We start from the raw sequence: 19,502 nt of genomic DNA on the forward strand, positions 1-19,502 counted from the left end.
GAGAAGGTCCCACACTGCCACTGTGGCACACACCAGCCTCAGGTAGTTAATCTCCTGCGGTGCAAGCAGAGACCAGTCCACCCAAAACCTGAGTCTGTGTCTTAGGCCCTGTGCCCTGGGTTTGAGGCCCAGAGTGAGCAATTAGATTCTAGAAGCCTCAGCTTCCCAACCTGCAAAACCAAGCCAGTACTTGCCTTACAGGGTTTGTCTGGAACAATCAATGAAACAATATATTATAACATAGTCTACAAACTCTTATGCATCATGGTCATGCGTAAAAATATATGGAATATTTTTATTAATTCCATATGCTTAATTTCATTCTATATATAATACATACTGTAAAATTATTTATATATCTCATCAGGATTTATCTACATTCTTGTAGGAAAGAACATTAATGGTGGAAGGAGGGCTTAGCCCTAAGCAGCGAGCCTCTGGGGGAGAGAGCTGGTCAACACGGGATGTCAGAGGCACGTGTGCACAGTAAAGTCATTTTGCAAAGAATAAGATGGAAAAGAAGAGAACAATTTCAGCTCTGCTTACATCTTTTTGGCAAATAGCTAGGTATTTCCCCCCAAACTTTACAAATTGTATGAAACTTGAGTTGATTTTCAAACCATCTGAAAGCATCCCTCTGCAAATACAAGCTGATGAAGATGGCAGTTCTAGCTTACAAAACTTAAAAAAAAAAAAAAGAAGCCAGTATGCCTTACATAACTTTGATGAGGATTTTATAAAGCAATTTAAAACTAAATCAAATAAATTTACTGACTGGCTTTTTAAAAAAATGCAAGGTGTTGCAATCAATCACAGATATATTTAGGAATAGTTCTTGCTTTCAAAATTATTACATCACCAGGGAGACACACCAAGTCAAACCCTGTAAACCAGCGGTCCCCAACCTTTTTGGCACCAGGGACCAGTTTCATGGAAGACAATTTTTCCCAGGACTGCGGCGGGGGTCGGGTGGGTGGGGGGTGGGGGGTGGAGAAGGAGGCAGGGCTGGGGATGGTTCAGGCAGTAACGCGAGTGACGGGCAGTGACAGGCAGCGGCAGATGCAGCTTCACCGGCTCGCCTCTTGCCGTGCGGCCTGGTTCCTAACAGGCCTCAGATGGCTACTGGTCCCCGGCCCGGGGGTTGGGGCCCCCTGCTGTAAACTGTTCAGATTCCGTTACATCTCCTGAGTGAGGCAGGTGCCTCCTAAGGACTCCCAGGTTCTTCATTTCATTTAACCTCATTTCATTCTCACAAAAACTCTACAAGGCAGGTGCAGCAGGCTGTGAATCAAGAAACGGAGGCTCAGAAATATTAAACCACTTGCCCATCTTGGGGGCACAGTGAGTCAGTGGTGGAGCCAGAGCGCAAACTCAACGGACTCCAAATCCAGGCTTCCTTCTATCCTACACATCATCTGGCAGGAACGGAGCGTTTCCTGAGTGTCTACAGACGGCCTGGGGCTGGAGACTGTTGACACAGGTAGGGGAGAGAAGGGGGAGGACAGTAGTGTTCTCAGGGGCTGGAGGGAGGGTGCGGCTCTGTGCAAGTTGGTCGGGAGGAGGCTGCGGATGCAGCCGGGTCTGTCCTGAAAGGATGGGGACGTGGGTGACCGATGGGGCCACGAAGGTCTAGGGAATGAGGGTGGGAGGAAAGCAGGAGCGGCACAGACCAAGCAGGAGCAAAATGGAAGGGAGAGCATTTGGGGACACGAATAAGCCCGTCAGCTGATGGGGCTGAAGCATCTGCACTGTGCGAGGAAAGGAAGGACCAGAGGTGGGGCTAAAGGAATTGGCTAGAGCGGAGCTGGGGAGGCCTGGCACGCTGCTCTCAAGCACTCGGGCTTTATCTTGATGGCAGTGAAAGAAGCCACCGCAGCCCTGGCCTTGGGACAATCTACTGCACATGGTCAGAAATGTCTGGAGGTGATCAGGCCAGTCACGTGCTGAAGATTAATATTTCTTTGCATGTTAGCTGAAAAGGTAATACCACTAAAATCTCAGCTCTGACCATTTCACCAATTCTTCTTAAAGCCCAGCCTCCACCTTCTATGTAGTCATAATAGCTCCAGCATCTGAACAACCTTCAAAACCTTTTGTTAATAGAATCACTATTGCTGCAGCAAGTGTCAAGCTACCCATCTGTCTGTCTGTCTGTGATTCATTTTAGAGGAGTGCACGTGACTATCAGTGCTTGTGTTAGAGACATGCCGCTGCCATCCCGTTGTTTTTACTATCTTTACTATCCGTTGGTCTTTACTATCTGTTGTTTTTCCAAATGACTTGTCTTTTCCTTAGGATTTTGCTACTTCCTTGAAAATAGGAGCTGCATGTTCTCTGACCCTCCTTCTATGCTTCCACTACTTTTAATGAGGCAAATCAGTGGCTACTGCTTTGTGCTCAATAAATGCTAGGCCTGAACCAGATGCCTAACACGAAGGAGGTAATATTAATCTTATATGTGTGTGTTGAAAAAGACAGAGAGGTTAAGTAGCTTGCCCAAAGTCACACAGCAAGTAGAAGAGCAAGAATTTGAATTTAACTCAGGTTAGTCTACATGTAAATAAACACCTTCTAGAACATGAGTTGGAAAACTACAGTCCACGAGGCAAATCCTGCCGTAGCCTGTTTTCATATATGAAGTTTTATTAGAACACAGCTATGCTCATCAGTTTACTTACTGTGTACGGCTGCTTTCATGCTACAATGAACAACTGTAGCAGAGATCTTACAGCCGGCAGAGCCTAAAATACTCACTATCTGGCCCTTTACAGAAAAGGTTTGCTGACTCCTGTTCTATAAGGAAAAGGTCCCTGAGGCCAAAAATACACACACAATCTGTGATTGTTTCACATGGCTATTTTTCCCCAAAACTGCCCTAATAATTGTATTTAGGTATAACTTATAATGGGACTTGGAAAGCAAATATTGGGCTCCGACTGCTTTTTATTTTTAGACCAACTGTCCAAGTCCAGCCAACATTTCTTTGAGCTTTTCCTACCTGCAGGTGTCACATTCGGCCGAGGTGGTGTCTGTCACCAAGAGACAATCTATCTGAGGATACAGGTGTGTCCACCGCCTACCTCCACACAGAGCAGACTGAGAGAAGGGCCGCAAGGAAGAGAGGAAGAAACCACGATGGAGTCACAAAGAGAGGGTTTTCTGCTTTAAAGGTCCGAGAGGTGAGAGAACACCTTCAGGAGGACATGAGCTTGAACCAGGCCTCGAAGCAAGTTTTACTGAGTGATGTGCAGAGAGGGACCCTGCAAAGGCACAGGCACATGGAGGGTGGGAGTAAGAAGAATCAGTGATGGGGCTGGAGGGTGATGAGCTGGGGTGCAGGCTGCGGGCAGGTTACGAGTACCGCACACGCTTCCTATGTGCATCCACACCTATGTGCTCTCGTGTGTAAGGACGTGGGTAAATGTGAACTTATTTACAGTAAGCAAATGGATCGAGGACCTGCAAGACTCCACGAACAGAAAGAAGAATTCATATGATATGTTTAGTTTGTCAATAAAAGGTAATTAAACTTTAAAGAATACTGCATTATAAAGCATCAATAAACGATATGCATACTTGTGAAAATGTTTACCGCAGCATTATTTATAAGAGGAAAAATACTGGAAACAACCTAAATACCTGTCAACGGGGGAATGAGTTGAATAAATTCGTCCACACTATGGAATATGATACAGTTATTAAAAACAGTGCATTGAATCCACCTGTGTTGACATGGCAAATTATTCATGACAGGTGGTCAAATAAATAAGACATATTTTTGAGCTAATATCTTTTATCGTCAGACTTTCTTTGAGCCAACAATTAATGTTTTCACATGGCTTTCCATAAGGAAGAAGGCAAATTTGTTTTTTCTTTGTGGGTAGACTTAGTTGCTTAGGTCTTTATAACTTTTCCATATAAAAATAAAAGTCCAAGACCAGAGTATTTTTCTTCTGGTCATAAATGCTGACTTATTTACAGGTGCCTTGTTCAGAACTCCATTGTGAACTTGGGATAAAATATGTGTGTATGTTATTAAAGCCTCAGTGTTGAACGTCTGGGTGCTTTAAAGGTTTGCTCCTGTGTTAAACTTTCAGGAACACAGCATCCTTCCTCCGTGTTCAACAGAGTTATATTATAAGCTGTCCAGAGTGATACAAGCTAACCTTCAAAGAAACATTAACAAAAAATGAATGTAATTAAAAAAAAAAGAGTGACAGCCATAAAAAGAAACGAAATTGAGTTATTTGTAGTGAGGTGGATGGACCTAGAATCTGTCATACAGAGTAAAGTAAGCCAGAAGGAGAAAAACAAATACCGTATGCTAACACATATATATGGAATCTAAAAAAAAAGGTCTCTGAAGAACCTAGGGTCAGGACAGGAATAAAGACGCAGACGTAGAGAATGGACTTGAGGACACAGGGAGGGGGAAGGGTAAGCTGGGACGAAATAAGAGAGTGGCATGGACATATATACACTACCAAACGTAAAACAGATAGCTAGTGGGAAGCAGCCGCATAGCACAGGGAGATCAGCTCGGTGCTTTGTGACCACCTAGAGGGGTGGGATTGGGAGGGTGTGAGGGGGACACAAGAGGGAAGGGATATGGGGATATATGTACGCAAATAGCTGATTCACTTTGTTATACAGCAGAAACTAACACAACATTGTACGGCAATTATACTCCAATAAAGATGTTAAAAAAAAAGAGTGAATGTGTATCTGCATATCTGTATGTATACGTAAACAGAAAAAGAGTAGAAAAGAACATGAAAATCTATTCACACAAGTAACCTTGGGATGCAGCATTAGAGTTAAGGAGTGGAGAGTGAGAAATTATTATTCTTAAAAACTTCTATATTACCTGAATTATTGCAGTGGGAATTTTATCATATTTTTATAAGACTACAAGTTATGCTGTTTGATAGGAAAACACCTGAGTATTAATAATGTTTTCAACTTTTATTTTTTCTTACTAATCTATATTTTCTAATATTCTTATAATACACAAGCATTACTTTAGTTATAAGAAAAAACTGACATTAAATGTCACAACTTTGCTATTTACAATAAACAGAAAATAATTATTTTAAAGCCAGATGAAGTACGTGGATGAGAAAAAATGCCCACTGTTGCTTAGGCAACAAAGTTTTGTTTTTCTGGGGATTGGGAACACCAATATTTCCTTGACGGAAGAAACCACAGACACTTTAGCACACACTGTTCTCAGCATTTAATTACTAAGGGCCTGAGCCAAGGCAGGATTCCAGAAATCCAGAGATCCACAATAAATCATAAAATGCCTCATGAAAATCAGCATAGAAGGACATTTCAGAAGATCTTTCTAAGGCATACATTGGTTATTTTATCACATTTTAGCAAGACTATAAATTTGTTTAGAAACACAAGACTACAATGAAGGTGCCAGAGGCACAGAGGCAGGTGGAATCCAGGAGGCCAGGTCCTCTCATCGCATCACAGCTTCCGTCTACACCCCTGCGCTGATCTTTGACAGGCTGGTTTCGGTTTCAATTTGCAAAACAGTCAACAGAACCCTTTAACTTGTCTCAATGGCCTGGATCTGCCTAGGGTCTCCAAGAATTTAAGGTGCGTAACTGCTGAGACCAAGGTCCCCTTTCACTCCTTGTCAGTTACCACAGTCTGTGAGTCTCTCTTCCATTTGGTTTATCTTTGTTTTCCCTCCTCCGCCTCCTCTCCCTGAAAATACGCTCCCCGCGGGGACGGGACCCCTGGGCCACAGCAGACGCTCCGCACGTACCCGCTGGATGAAGAAACATCAGTGCCATGAGTGAACTAGCTCAGTGCCTGGGCTGCGGGGACGAGCCGTCCTGCCTGAGTTCGGATCCTCATCCCGCCACTTACCAGCGTGGGTTTTCGTACCACTAAGTGAAAGCTTAATAAGAACAAGGATTTTAGGGCTTTCCTGGTGGTGCAGTGGTTGAGAGTCCGCCTGTCGGTGCAGGGGACGCGGGTTCGTGCCCCGCTCCAGGAAGATCCAACGTGCCGCGCAGTGGCTGGGCCCGTGAGCCGTGGCCACTGAGCCTGCGCGTCCGAAGCCTGTGCTCCGCAAAGGGAGAGGCCGCGGCAGTGAGAGGCCGCAAAAAAAAAAAAACAGAAAAAAAAGAACAGAACAAGGATTTTAGTCTGTTTTCTTAACTGCTATCTCACTGGAGTTTGGAACAGTGCCTTTCTAAGGGTTTGTTCAATGGATAAATGATGAATAAATGAACGGCTATGGTCCGGATCCTGAATTCAGGGAGGTACGTGCTGTTCAGTTATTTATAACGCCATAAACCGGCTCTGTTCTGACCTCACTCTGGGGGAGGAGGAGGGATGAGATGGTGAGCAGAGCAATGACCCGGGGTCAGAGGGCTCGGGGCTGCCACTAATGACAGTGTCAATGAGGGACTAAATGCTTGACTTTAACAACCTTATTTCTCTGTTGTAGAAGTTGGATGAGATAACCTTCTGAGTCCTTTTCCAACTGTAAAGCTCCAGGATCGTCACACTTGGCTGCAGGTCCCTCAGAGTCCAGCTGGAAGTATGGAGTGGGAGGGGGCTGTCCGGACGGCCGGGGGCTTCCTGTCCAACCACAGTCCTCCACAGACCCCGAGGACCCTGGGTGTCCCGGTGTTTTGATCACTGCTCACTTGATTAAGGAGTTTACTTTAGTTCCGAATAAATAAACAAAGGGCTAAATTTCTATGTTTGGTGCAAAGATGTGTGCTACAGACACAGCTAGAACCAGTCCAACTGCAAGACTTTAAGATCAACAAGTTTTATAAAAATGGAAGAAAGATATGGAATTATTATTTCAATAGTTTCTACTATGTTCCAGGCCCAGTCATACATCACTATCTATCTGCATCTATACACCTCTGTTCAAAAACCTAAGCCTCGGATATTGTATTCATTTTACAGGTAAAGACATTGAGACTGTTATGGGAAAACAAATGTATGTATGTACCTGAATCAGTCAACTACGATTCACTAAGAACTATGATGCGAACAGCGGTGAAGGAAAAATGCAAGCATAATAAAAACTGCTTCTCGCTCCTTAGCAGCCTCCAATCTTTTTGAGAAAATAAGGCACATGTGCAAAACAAGTATCAAAAAGGCTCAAGGAGACACAAAGCGTGGAGCAGACCCAAAGCACAAGGAAGGGGCCTCGCTCTCATCCGATCCACACCCCCGGGCTCAGCAGAGTCCTGGCACCGCACGGGTGCTCAACATCTATTTGATTTGTCAAGTACCGGCTAAGCGTCAGGCATTGAACTAGACGTGAAAAATACACAGATGTGTAAAACACCATCTCTAAGGTCAAGAAGCTCACACGGGCTGAACTGCTGTGGAAAGTTTCAAGACAGAGATGAGCCTTGGAGAAGAGAACACGCAGCAGGAGTAGAGGAGGCAGGAAGAATGGGAACAAAGAAAGGCACCCGCGCGGGAAGAAGAACACGACTGCGGATGGTGACAGGGCGTGAGTGGATGCCCAGAGGCTTGGCCTCCGAAAGCAGAGAATTTACATGGGAAGGAGCAAGATCAAAGGCTGACGGGCTCAAGGAAACCTCTTTAAGGACTTGGAAGGTTCATACACGAAACAACCGGCTAACACTGGTTAAATTCTGAGAACGGACCTCATAAAAGGTAATCTGAGTCGTGCAAACAAGCTAGTTGGCTCATAGCTGAGCAGTTTACTACGAGGATCATTAAGGAACTACTCCACTGCCTGCCATTCTCTGGGATGACCATAATCTCTCCCAGCCATTTTTATTGTCAATATAGGCCTTTGGGAAGTACGTAAAATTTATAATATGGCAGGCATTATGAAAAACAAACTGAGCTATATTAGGCATTTTCTTAGGTTTTCTTAATAGCCGTGATTGAATATGACAGCTTTTTAAACTAATGGTCCTGCCGACTGTGTAAATTAGAGGCAGAAGTTGTTATTAAAGAATACCCAGGTGGATGGGGCAGGGGACTGGACAAAATGTCCTACACAGGCCCGGGGAAGCCAGCTAACATAATATAGGGCGCGGGGGGGCAGCTGCATTTCAAGTAATTTTCTTATGATGAAACTGTCTGATGAGTATAATTTTATTCCCCCGTTGCAGATCGAAGCCTTTAGTACCTATTACAAAGAAACGTGTTCAGGTGGAAGACTTGCATTATATAGTATACGTAAGAATAAACAGTTTGGGGCAAACGTGGTTGAGATTCTTCCCCTTCAGTAGTTCTGTGTTCACAAAATAAGAAATAAATGCCTCACAAGATGACCCTGAGAATCCTGAAGAGCAGTAGAAAGTCTAAACATAAACCCAGCCAGGCATTTTCAGAGCCTCCAACTGCCATCCTTTTGCCAGCCTGATGCCATTGAAAACATGTATAGGATTTAGGGTCAGGTAGTTCTGGACTCAGACCCCACCTCTTCTACTAATTATCTGTGTGGTCCTGCATGCTTTGCCTAACCTCTCTGAACCTCCAGGTGCCTACATGATAAAACCAGAGTTGTTGTGAGGATGAAATAAAATTCCCAAGACCATGTATGTGAACTGTTCAGCACAACGCTTTGCAGCACAAGCTAATAAGTGTATGATACCAGTATTAGTATTACTGTTGATACATCTCTTGTTGCCATTATCAGTTTACTGAACTAAGAATATGCTGGATTTAACCAGAAGACCTATGTCCTGGATTAGCTACTAGTAAGAACCTCTACTTCTTCATCAATAAGTGACAATACTATATATACAACATATATATGGTTGTATATATGTATATACAACATACACAATATAATGACAATAATGTCTGTTTTGCCTAAATCACAAGATTATGGGAAACTTTAAAGGTAATGTATCTGAAAACTATAAACTGTCAAACAAATTAAGGTATCCACCCTAGAGTACGTTCCCAGATGAAAGATGCTCAAGGGTTAAGGTCATTTGCCTCCGTTTAATGCACCGTGAATATAGTACTAATCATTCTCCTAGCACCAAAAGAGGGAATATATTGACAGCATAACAGTTTTTTGTTTGTTTGTTTGTTTGTTTTGCGGTATGCGGGCCTCTCACTGTTGCGGCCCCTCCCGTTGCGGAGCACAGGCTCCGGACGCGCAGGCTCAGCGGCCATGGCTCACGGGCCCAGCCGCTCCGCGGCACGTGGGATCTTCCCGGACTGGGGCACGAACCCGTGTGCCCTGAATCGGCAGGCAGACTCTCAACCACTGCGCCACCAGGGAAGCCCACAGCATAACAGTTTTTCAGTAATGGTGACCTAATGTGAATCTGACTCTTTAAACTTATATTAACATGCAGTCGTACTACTGTGAAGATGAATCCTATAAACATTTAGTAGTATATAATGCGCTCGAATTCATAACGTGACCCTCTACTAAGAAAATGTGAACATAAACAGACTATTTCCACTGCTAAATCATGGAGACTTAAAATGTACTAATAACAACTCCCTCTCCAAAGATTAACATGAGAACAAACATGCTTTTTAAAACTAAACACAAAACTGGGATGCAGTTAAGGAAAATACACAATTCCCTAAACTTTTGGGCAGCATCTAATTGATTTTGTAAGAAGGTCAAGAGATAATTTTATATTTTGCACTGGAATTGCAAGAAGCCTGGAGATGCTAAGGTGACAGCGTTGCTTGTGTGAGAAGTTAGAGCAGGCCTGTCCAGGGCTCAGAGACCATGGATGCACTGGACGCCAGAGGAAATTAAAGACCTGATTTTCACTCATTTCACCCCCTTGTCTATCCTTGGACACGTGCCAACCACAAATTATTTTTCCTCAGCATGTAGAAGAGGAGAGATGGGATTTAAACATTCTCCTCCACCTGTACACGGTATCTTGTGATTTTAAGAGCAAAGGTTTGGGTTAGAGGAGAGGCAGCCTCAGGAGATTACCACAAGTAAACTGTGAGAAGAGTTGAAATAAATTTTAGCTGCTCATCATTAGCCTACATATTCTTCCTTGTCGATTTCCTTGTTCTTTTTGTCTTTGAGCTGGAATTCTGGACTGTGAACAGGAGGTCATGGGGATGGAAGTAGGTCAAAGTGAGTACTACTGCCAAGACCACTTGACCCGAACATCGTTTTGTTGTGACGACTGGTTTAAAAAAAGAAGACGGGGATTGGAGTGCAAGAATGGCTTTGGTCTTGGGATGTGAAAGAAAAAGAAGGCTTAACAATTCGAGATGTGGACCGTGAGACTCTCCCTCTTCCGCGCAGCCGCTCACACAGCTCTGTGCATTCATGAAACAGGATCTGATACAATAGGATCATGTGTAATTGTTTTGCTTGGTTATCAACTAACATTCTCTGCTTTTTCTATCTGTAGTAATTATGCTTATTTGACACATTTCAGTGCAAAAACCCCTCAAAACGGTAAAGCACACAACGATGTATTGAAAGGCGAGTTAGGGACGGGGGAGCCGTACACCTGTGCTGAAGAGAAAGGTCAGGCTCACCTCCGAGAGAACACGACGGAGTCATCGTTTTTTAAAACAGTTCAAAGAGCTGTTTATTCTCTCTGACTTTTGACATTGGGGATGAATGTCTAAAATGTTCACAAGAGAGGCTGAGTTTTTATTTGGGGGGAAGAAAGATAACAGAACAAAAAGAGTAACAGCAAATGGATGCACTGGTCTCTGGAATAAACAAGCGCTGTTCCCTGGAAAACAGTTTTAAAAAAAAAAAGAAAAAACTCCCTCAACTAGGAAATGGAAAAGCTGTTCGAGCTCTCAGCCACTTGAAGTTGTAAATGGTGTGGGTGTGAAAAGCAGTAAAGAAAAACTAGACCCCGTACAGTTCCGGCAAGAGGAGTGGGTGTACAGCAAAGGAGAAAACCAAGATAACATGCGGCAGAGGGGCTGTGCGGTACCCGGAGGAAGAGGATGGGGTGTGCGCTGCGGAGGGTGACGGGTGGCCCCGTGCACAAGCGACCACGCTCAAAATCAGCTGCTTAACGAAAATGCAACGTCGCCTAGATGCTCTATAAAAAGAAGAAAAGGCACAGTCCAGGACGTAAACTCCACGTGAAAAGTGTGTCCTAGGAGCCAAACTCTCCCAGTGAACAGACCTTGGCAGTAAAGGAGCATCCACGCTGGAACTGAAGGGTGAAAGGGCAGAAAGGGGGTCCTGGAAAGTCTGCCCTCACAGAGAGGCGCGCACATTCCTCTCCCACGTGCTGAATGGGAAGGGCAGGGCTGGGCGAGGGCTGTGGGCTGCCGGGGGTGGGTGATGGTGGTCCGGAGAACCAGCAGCCCCTCCCATAGCAGCTCCTCGAAAGCTCAACCTTGAATGCCAGAGCCTTCTGCCTGCAGCGGGGCCTGAAAAACACCCACTTCTCACCTCTGCCGAGCCTTTCATGGCTCCATCTCCGTGGGGTCTCCAGTTGTTTACTTGTAATTAGATTCTCCTGTGTTTATAATTCCCAGCATGGAGGATGAAACTTTTATCTTAAAATGTTATTTATTTACTCATTTAGGTTAAAAAAGAGCAAATAAGGTTGCATCTGTAGCTTCTTAGAAAATGATTATAAGTAAATAAAAATTGAGAACTGATCCTTAAAGTCGTAAGTTTACATTTAGGAACAAAAGGATGATGTGCCATTGATAAATCAAAACAGGAACCATTCAGAGTAAGGAAATCGTACCTGAGGGACTTTTGGATTAAAGATGACAAGTACCAGGTGAGCGAGGGGGTCCTGATGGGACCAAGAGGATGCGAACACTGGGCCACGTGCCCAGAGAGATGCCACCTGTGAGATGACTCCAGAGATACAGGGAGTCTTACAGAATTTACACGTGAGATTTGCTTTCTGTTGCCTACATGTAATATCTACACTTAGAGGTAAATTCAAATTTTTGAGGATGAAGAAAAAATATTTTTCAAATAAATGTCAAGGCTTAGATGAATTCTATGAGCCAGTGAACACAATAATATACAGAATAAAGAAAGATTTTGAAGAAACACAAGAAACTATTATTACCCACAAGTTTGTTCTTTTCTGTTCTACACACTTTACTCTCTGGTTCACATTTTCAGAAGTTCCTTACCTGGACTGGCTCTTCACCTTTTCATGTTTTCCATTGAAGTTCAAACTACAGAGGTTTTTCGATTTTGAATGTGCAGAGTCTGAGTCCACGTTTGCCTGTGTTTGTTCTCGCAGACGATCGTGAAGTGTTGCCTCCTTTTTCAAGTTCATGTCCGAATACGGGCAGCCAAAGGCACTGGTTTGTATAAAAATGAGAGCACAGGCGTCAGTTTAGGGTGATACATCAGGGCTGTACTGTCATTGCAACAGACATACATCCACTATTGAAAAGCTGAATAGAGACATTCTCCTTTCACTGAACACACTCAGGTTGTTTCTTTTCATATTGTCCTTTGCGAAGATCTCAGATGCCAGACCATAGACACCGGTCAGCAGACATTACAGGTACAGTCATCAGCAATACGGTTTTCACAATCTAAAAAACTTAAAAATCTAAAGGACTTCCCTGGTGGTCCAGTGGTTAAGACTCTGCGCTTCCAACGCAGAGGGCTTGGGTTCGATCCCTGGTCGGGGAACTAAGATCCCATATGCCGTGAGGCCAAAAAAAAAAACCTTAAAAATCTAAGAATAACCTAAAGGTGTACATCCAATGGAGCAGCGAAAATGTCATGTAAACACCTAACTCAGTTTGTATCCTCCAATATTCAAGCTCTAATTTGACTACCTGTATCACAAAATACTATGGGGTAACTAAACATCTTTACCAGTAATCAGAGAATATCATGCTTTTACTTCTTATCATTCATGTACCCAGAAATACTGTATCTGGATGACTGCTTCATCCTCCTGAAACCAGCTAGGAAGTTTTGTGTTTGAACGTGAAGGGCCGGTTGTGGGTGAAAGAGGAGAGACCACAGTCAAGGCTGAATCCTGACTCCAGGATGTGTTAGGAGGCTGACAGCAGGCTCAGGGCAGAGGCTCTGCCTCCTGCCACAGGTGATCGGTTGTCTCTGGTAGATTTCTATGCCCACGTTCCTGTCCCCAGAGGCCCCCAATCTCTGTGCTGCCGGGAACGAGGCAGATGCTGTCAGGGGCCAACCAGGCAAGACGGTTCCCCGCCCACAACCCTGAGGGAGCTGGTCCACCGAGCTCCAGTTCCCCTCCAGTGAAATGGGAAAATCAGATCCAGCTCCTACGGGCTGTTGTGACCACGACACACACACACACACACACACACACACACACACACACACACACACACACACACACACACACACACACACACACACACACACACACACACACACACACACACACACGGTAGCTGCTCTCATTACGACAGTGCTGTCATCCTTCACATTTGGGGAGCACAGACTCAGATGCATCAGTACCTTGGCAGTTGGCTCTTTTTTTAGGAACTCACTTCCTGCTTACTATAAATTTGCTGGTATATGGTGCATAATAAATCCTTTCTGATATGTGAAAGTTTGCTTTTGGTATTTTAAAGTCATGATAAAATCAGGGAGCAATGCAGTTTTCCTCTGTTTTACAGTAGATTTGAGTTTTCCAGGGAGCACTTATACACAGTCTAACCTCAGAGGACTTTAGTACCAACCTGGATCTAGAACGGGCCTTCTGGACTTTGGGATGGGGTGGTTCTGATAACACACCAGCCTTGCCCAATATGCCAGGGTGGACCTGTACTTTGCCAGACAGGGGCGCCCCTGTGGATGCATGTTCTGTAGTTAATATTAATCGGCACTACTTCTTAGTTTATTCCGTTATTGATTCAACAACCCACTAACTGAGCATGTGCTACATGCTAAGCACTTTGGAGAATATAAATCTAGTGAAGAAGTTGGGATATATACGAATAAATACAATTTATAATAAGAACAAAAGCTACCCCTATTGAGTGTTTACATGGACCCATTGCAATACAAGGTGTTTTACATATATTATCTCTAATATTTAGTACTAAATACCCAAAGATGGCATTGACATATTTTTTTCTAGGTTAGAAAACAGGCTCACACAGGATAAGCAATTTCCCAAAGTTACCGGGCACCTTCTTGGGAAACCCCAAAATAAATCACTTAATTATTAGCATCAATCACGTGGGAAGAAGTGGGAAAACATTTTTAGCACCATTAAAGAAAAGGAATGTAATTTTTGTGCAAAGTGTAGCCAAGGCAAGCATTCACAGGGAAAGCAGTACAGGGTTTGCCACGGTTAATGTCTAGGGGAAAATAAGTCAGCCCATGCTGGGTCCTGGGTGAGAAGTGCAGAGGTGATAAAGCAGTTTCCAGCAGGACCAACTGGTTTAGGCTGCAGCATATGAGATTTAAGGGAGATTTTTAGAAAGAACTTTCTGCAGATGAAAATTGAAAGGCATTAGGCTAACCTAAGGGAGATGGGGAAATGTTTATTTTAAGCACAGCTGAGTTTTCATGAAGACACTACCACTCAGAAGCTTTGCTATCCATCTAATATACACTCCCAATTTGAGATTTTTTAATGATCATTACGGTCATGAATTTTCTAAATTCCATGTAATTACCCCACATGACTAGTACTGCATGACACTCCTGCTGTCTCTTCCTCAGGCTTATCTATCCAGGATTGTAGAAGCTACCATTCATCCTCTTGCTCAGTACTTGCTTAAGCTGAGAGAAATTTTGTTTCCCTCAATCTTCATTCATTAATCAATCTTTTACTCATTTAAACATTCATTTATTTCCTAATCCCATTCTAGCTCTTCTTTGTCTCTCAGGTACTCAGGCATGCAAGACTAAATGCAACGCCTCGGAGCATCCGTAGAATGGAATATTTCTCGACTGTGGGAGGCGGCGCATATGAGAAAGTATCTCAGGATTATACAGATCAGAAAAAAGCATGACGTTCAAAAGAATATTCTGGGTTGGCTAAAAAGTCCGTTCCAGTTTTTCCGTAACATCCAAAACGAACTTTTTGGCCCACCCCATATTAAATGACAAAAACATATTTTGCAGAAGATGCTGGTGGAGAACCTGAAAGAAGATAATGATGGGAGACAAAGGGAAGGTACGAAAGGAACAGGATGAGGGGGCTTTCGGTTGCATTGTCTGCACCATTTTCAACCTGGGCTCTGCTGTGAACAAGTTTCTGGATTGCAACATTGTGCTTACTTGTGTTCAGTGCCGAGAAATATTTATGTTAAAGAGATGACATCCCAAATGTCAGCCTGCCCTCCTGCACATGTAGACCCTTACTCATGCGCGCGCACGCATGCGTGTGTGTGTGTGTGTGTGTGTGCGTGTTTGGAAGAACATGCGTGACTGCATAAATCTGTACACATAGGAAAAATCTGATTGAAGTGGTTGTCCTAGGTGTGATACAGCTACTTAACGCTCACTTTTGATTTAGCCAAATACTGGGGGAAAAGGTTCTGAAGACACAGTCTTTTTAGAAAATTGCTGACATAAGCTGAAATTTCTGTGACTTAAGGCTCTGTTGGTCAAGGTAAAATGATAGCTTCTTGACAGACAGGTAAGTGGCATATTCAAATTTAAGCTCATAATGGACCATGATAAGGAGGCATGAAAACCGCAGACCAGGAGGGAAGGCCTGAGAGGGCCTCCTGGGGGAGGCGGGGTTCTTCTGATGCAGCAGACCAGCTCCCCATCCCTCCTTAATTCAACATGTGTTTGCTGTCGGCAGGAAAAGAAGGAAGAGAGAGCAGGAACTATACAGTTTTTAAAAGTCAGAGACAGTAGGATATTGGGAATTTTATACAGTTCAACCAACTAATTTATAAAATATGTCAGGCCCAAGTTCATCAGCAAGACAGATGAATAGAGGGTGAACGCTAAATAAGCAAAAAACTGCTAGGCAGCTGCAGACAAACTTTAAGCGAGATTTCTGGAGAGACTGAAAACTGAGATCCTAGTAGCCCTCCTGATAAACAGAAGGAAACATAAAAATGGCTGCCATTAAAAATACTAGTTTTGCTTTTCAGAATATTTAAGTAGAATTTTTAACATCTGAGGAGAAAGAGAAAAATAAGGACGCAGCAGCGTCCTTGGGGGCTCCGCTGCTGGTTGTAATGGGGCAGGGGGCGGGGAGGGGGGGCTGGAGTGGCTGGCACTGAATCACGGCAGGTGGTGTCACGCCCAGGAGGGTCCTCAGCCTCTCAATTCTCCTTCCTTCCACAGCAGGGGCACCTGATTCCACAGGTCGGTGCAGTTTCCTCGTATTCTCAGGACCGGTCCTGATCCGAGGGACAGAGGCCCTACGTTCCTACTTGGTTCTTGCCGGGCCATCTCCCATTAGGAGGCCCTCTGCCTCCTAATCCCAACCTAGGCAGCCAGGCCCCCCGCTTCCCCGATACCAGCTGGCCAGTCGCCTACGTGCTTCTCCCCCTGAATTATTCTCTCCTACTGTGCTTTACCCACTGGCTGGGATCCCACCTTCATTTTGGATTCTTCCCGTGCAGCTCCAATTCCAAGAGTCTAGATAGCACCTGCTGATTTCCAAACCCCTTGGACTCCAGGTTCTGCACACCCAACCGTATGATCATCTTGTATCTACAATGTTTTCATCTTCTCATACCCAAGCAGCAAGTGTGGTTCCTGCTTGTCTCTGACTACCTTGTTTTGCTGAAAATAATGGGCCATGATCTGTCAAATCCTGGGAGATGGACAGTCTGGACCACGAGGTTATAACTAAGCTGTCACCACACACCTAATTGGTAGCTTCCCAACCCCTGTGCAGCTACACCCTCAGGGTGGCCGGAGGGGCCTCAGGCACCAGAGTCCTTCCAGCCAGAGCGGCCTCCTCCAGACTCTGAATTCCCTCCCTTCCCAAGTACTGATTAGCATTTTCTCTCTGTGACATGACGTTATAAGGGTAGGGAGGCGTTACAAATTTAAGCAAAATGGCAAAGGTGAAAGAGCCCCTTGGGTGCTGTACTTCAAAACATAAATAAAAACACAGAGGTCAGCAATATTTCAGGAAGAGTGTCAGGTCATTGACAACATTTTTGCTGATCCAGAAAAGTGAAGTCATCCCAAAAAGGCAAGTAGCTCCCAGGAGGAGCCCTGATCTAGGAATATGCCCTCATGTAGCCCAGGAATTAGGGATGTAGTTAAACTGTAAAGAGTTCTCTAATGCAACTAAGCCACCCCTCCAGGAAGCCCACTGCCTTTTGTATTTTAATCTCAATTATTTTATCATCCAGTTATATTCTTTTCTTTCTAAGACCTAGATAAGACAACATATCTGAGCTGGGAGGTTACATGCTAAAGTCTCTTCGCTTAGGTTCAAAACGTAAGAATTTACTTGTTGGAGTGAGCAGGGGCCTCGTATTGGGAAGCGCTCCCGGAAGAGACTGAGGGGTTGGCCTCCCACAGCAAAGGCGGCAGGAAAGTCCTGGATGCTGCCCCTGCCAGAGGGTAAGGGGCTGAGACTCTCAGAGAAGGGGGTCAGCCAGGAAACGGGAGGGAGCAAGATAAATGCTGCCTGCCTTGCAGCCTGGCCTTGGGCCCTGATGACACCAAGATCCCCAGCCCGCTGGCAGGTCCTACATCCTACCTGCCACGTTAAGAGCAGCACCCACCTCCCACCCACGATGTTCCCTGGTGAACAGAAGACCATTTGTCCTCACTGCCATTTAACTTTAATATGTGGGTAGCTTAAACTTACATAGTATGTTAAATGAATATCTTTTATTTTTAAGAAAATATTGATTTCTTGGCCAATGGTACTGAAAGGCACGATAAACACTGAAATGCAGGTTACTGGAATTATAGAATATCTGTAATACTTTCTATGGAAACTTTTAAAAGCTAACATAGGACTTAAACTGTTACCGATTTTACTTCTATGAGGATTGTGAGCAAGTATAAATGAGATATATACAGAGAGAGAGAGAGAGAGAGAGAGAGAGAGAGAGAGAGAGAGAGAGAGGGAGAGAGAGAGAGAGAGAGAGGCCAGGGATATAGACCAGGAAGGTTCCAAGAATACGTTATAGTATCTACTGAGGATATAACGCAATTTCTATTACATTGTTCTCAAATACAGAGATGAGCAAAACCCAACTGGTATATGTAAGATTCTAAGGTCTGAGTCAATTCTCTTCAGATTCCTGAGGCTTTAAAATGTGTTTACCTGACCCCCCGCCACCCCCCCCAAAAAAAGAAAAAAGTGAGTTTACCCAAGATATATTAAAGTGAGTTTACCCAAGATATATTACAGGTAAACTTTCTAACTTTTGTCCATAAAATAGCTGATACTGTCACTTAATTGTCATTAAAAATACTAGAAAATTTAATGCACACAGTAAGAAAAACGTATGAATATTAAGAACAAAAGTTTCATAAGTAGAGTTAAAAGAAGTCTACATCTATATAACTCAGACTTCAAAGAGTTGGATGAAACAAATTTGACTCCAAAAATACTTTTCTGATTGACATATACACACTACTATATATAAAATAGATAACTAATAAGGACCTACTCTATAGCACAGGGAACTCTACCCAATACTCTGTAATGACTTATATGGGAAAAGAATCTAAAAAAGAGTGGATATATGTATATGTATAACAGATTCACTTTGCTGTACACCCGAAACTAACACAACACTGTAAATCAACTATGCTCCAATAAAAATTTAAAATAAAAAATAAATAAATAAAAATACTTTTCTCTGGGGTAATTCAGCCTGTAAAATCATCCTACGTATTATAAACTTGCTAACATGGCCAATTAAGAAGTTAGAAGAGAATTACTACTCAAGTTAAGCATTGAAAAGCACAGATATAAGAACTAGAAAACTGTATTAAAGCTACTAGTACCAGAGGCTTGTTTTTCATTTCCTCATCTATAAAATGGTGACAGTACAGGGATTTTTGTGAAAACTAAATGAGACAATCTAGGCAAGGTCCTTGTATAGTGACTGGCACAAATTAAATGCTCATGAGTTTTTAATTTTAAAAAAGTCATTCTGATACAAAATATAATACTAATGATCCCTTTTATTTGTGGTTATTATATTTTTCATTCTAAAATTTCCATTTATTTCTCGCTCTCCTTCTGTTAATATCTGCTTTATAAATTCAGGTCCTCTAATGGTGACTCCATATATATTTACAATTGTTATATCTTCTTGATAAATTGACTTTATCATTACATGATGACCCTTGTCTCTCACAACAGTTTTGGACTGAAAGTCTATTTTATCTGACATAAGTACAACACCTCTGCTCTCTTTTGATAACCATTTTCATGGAATATCTTCTTCCATCCCTCCACTTTCAGCCTATGTGTGTCCTTAAAGCTGACGTGAGTCTCTTGTAGGCAGCATATATTTGGAACCTGTTTTATTAATAATCTATTCAGTCACTCTATGTATTTTGATTGGATAATTTAATCCATTTACATTTAAAGTAATTATTGATAGGGAAGGACTTGTTAATGCCTTGT

General features: G+C 43.3%; 1 protein-coding gene across 1 annotated transcript in view; it reads right to left on the bottom strand.

Annotated features, from left to right (window-relative positions):
* The window catches only part of L3MBTL4 (L3MBTL histone methyl-lysine binding protein 4), a 244,946-nt gene that overhangs the window by 90,662 nt on the left and 134,782 nt on the right, over nucleotides 1-19,502 (bottom strand). Inside the window, exon 11 of the mRNA XM_060170751.1 lies at nucleotides 12,100-12,273. Within this exon, the coding sequence (XP_060026734.1) occupies nucleotides 12,100-12,273 (174 nt within the window). The remainder of the gene's footprint in view (nucleotides 1-12,099; nucleotides 12,274-19,502) is intronic.

This window comes from Lagenorhynchus albirostris, chromosome 14 (genome assembly GCF_949774975.1).
Source record: "Lagenorhynchus albirostris chromosome 14, mLagAlb1.1, whole genome shotgun sequence".
NCBI lineage: Eukaryota > Metazoa > Chordata > Mammalia > Artiodactyla > Delphinidae > Lagenorhynchus > Lagenorhynchus albirostris.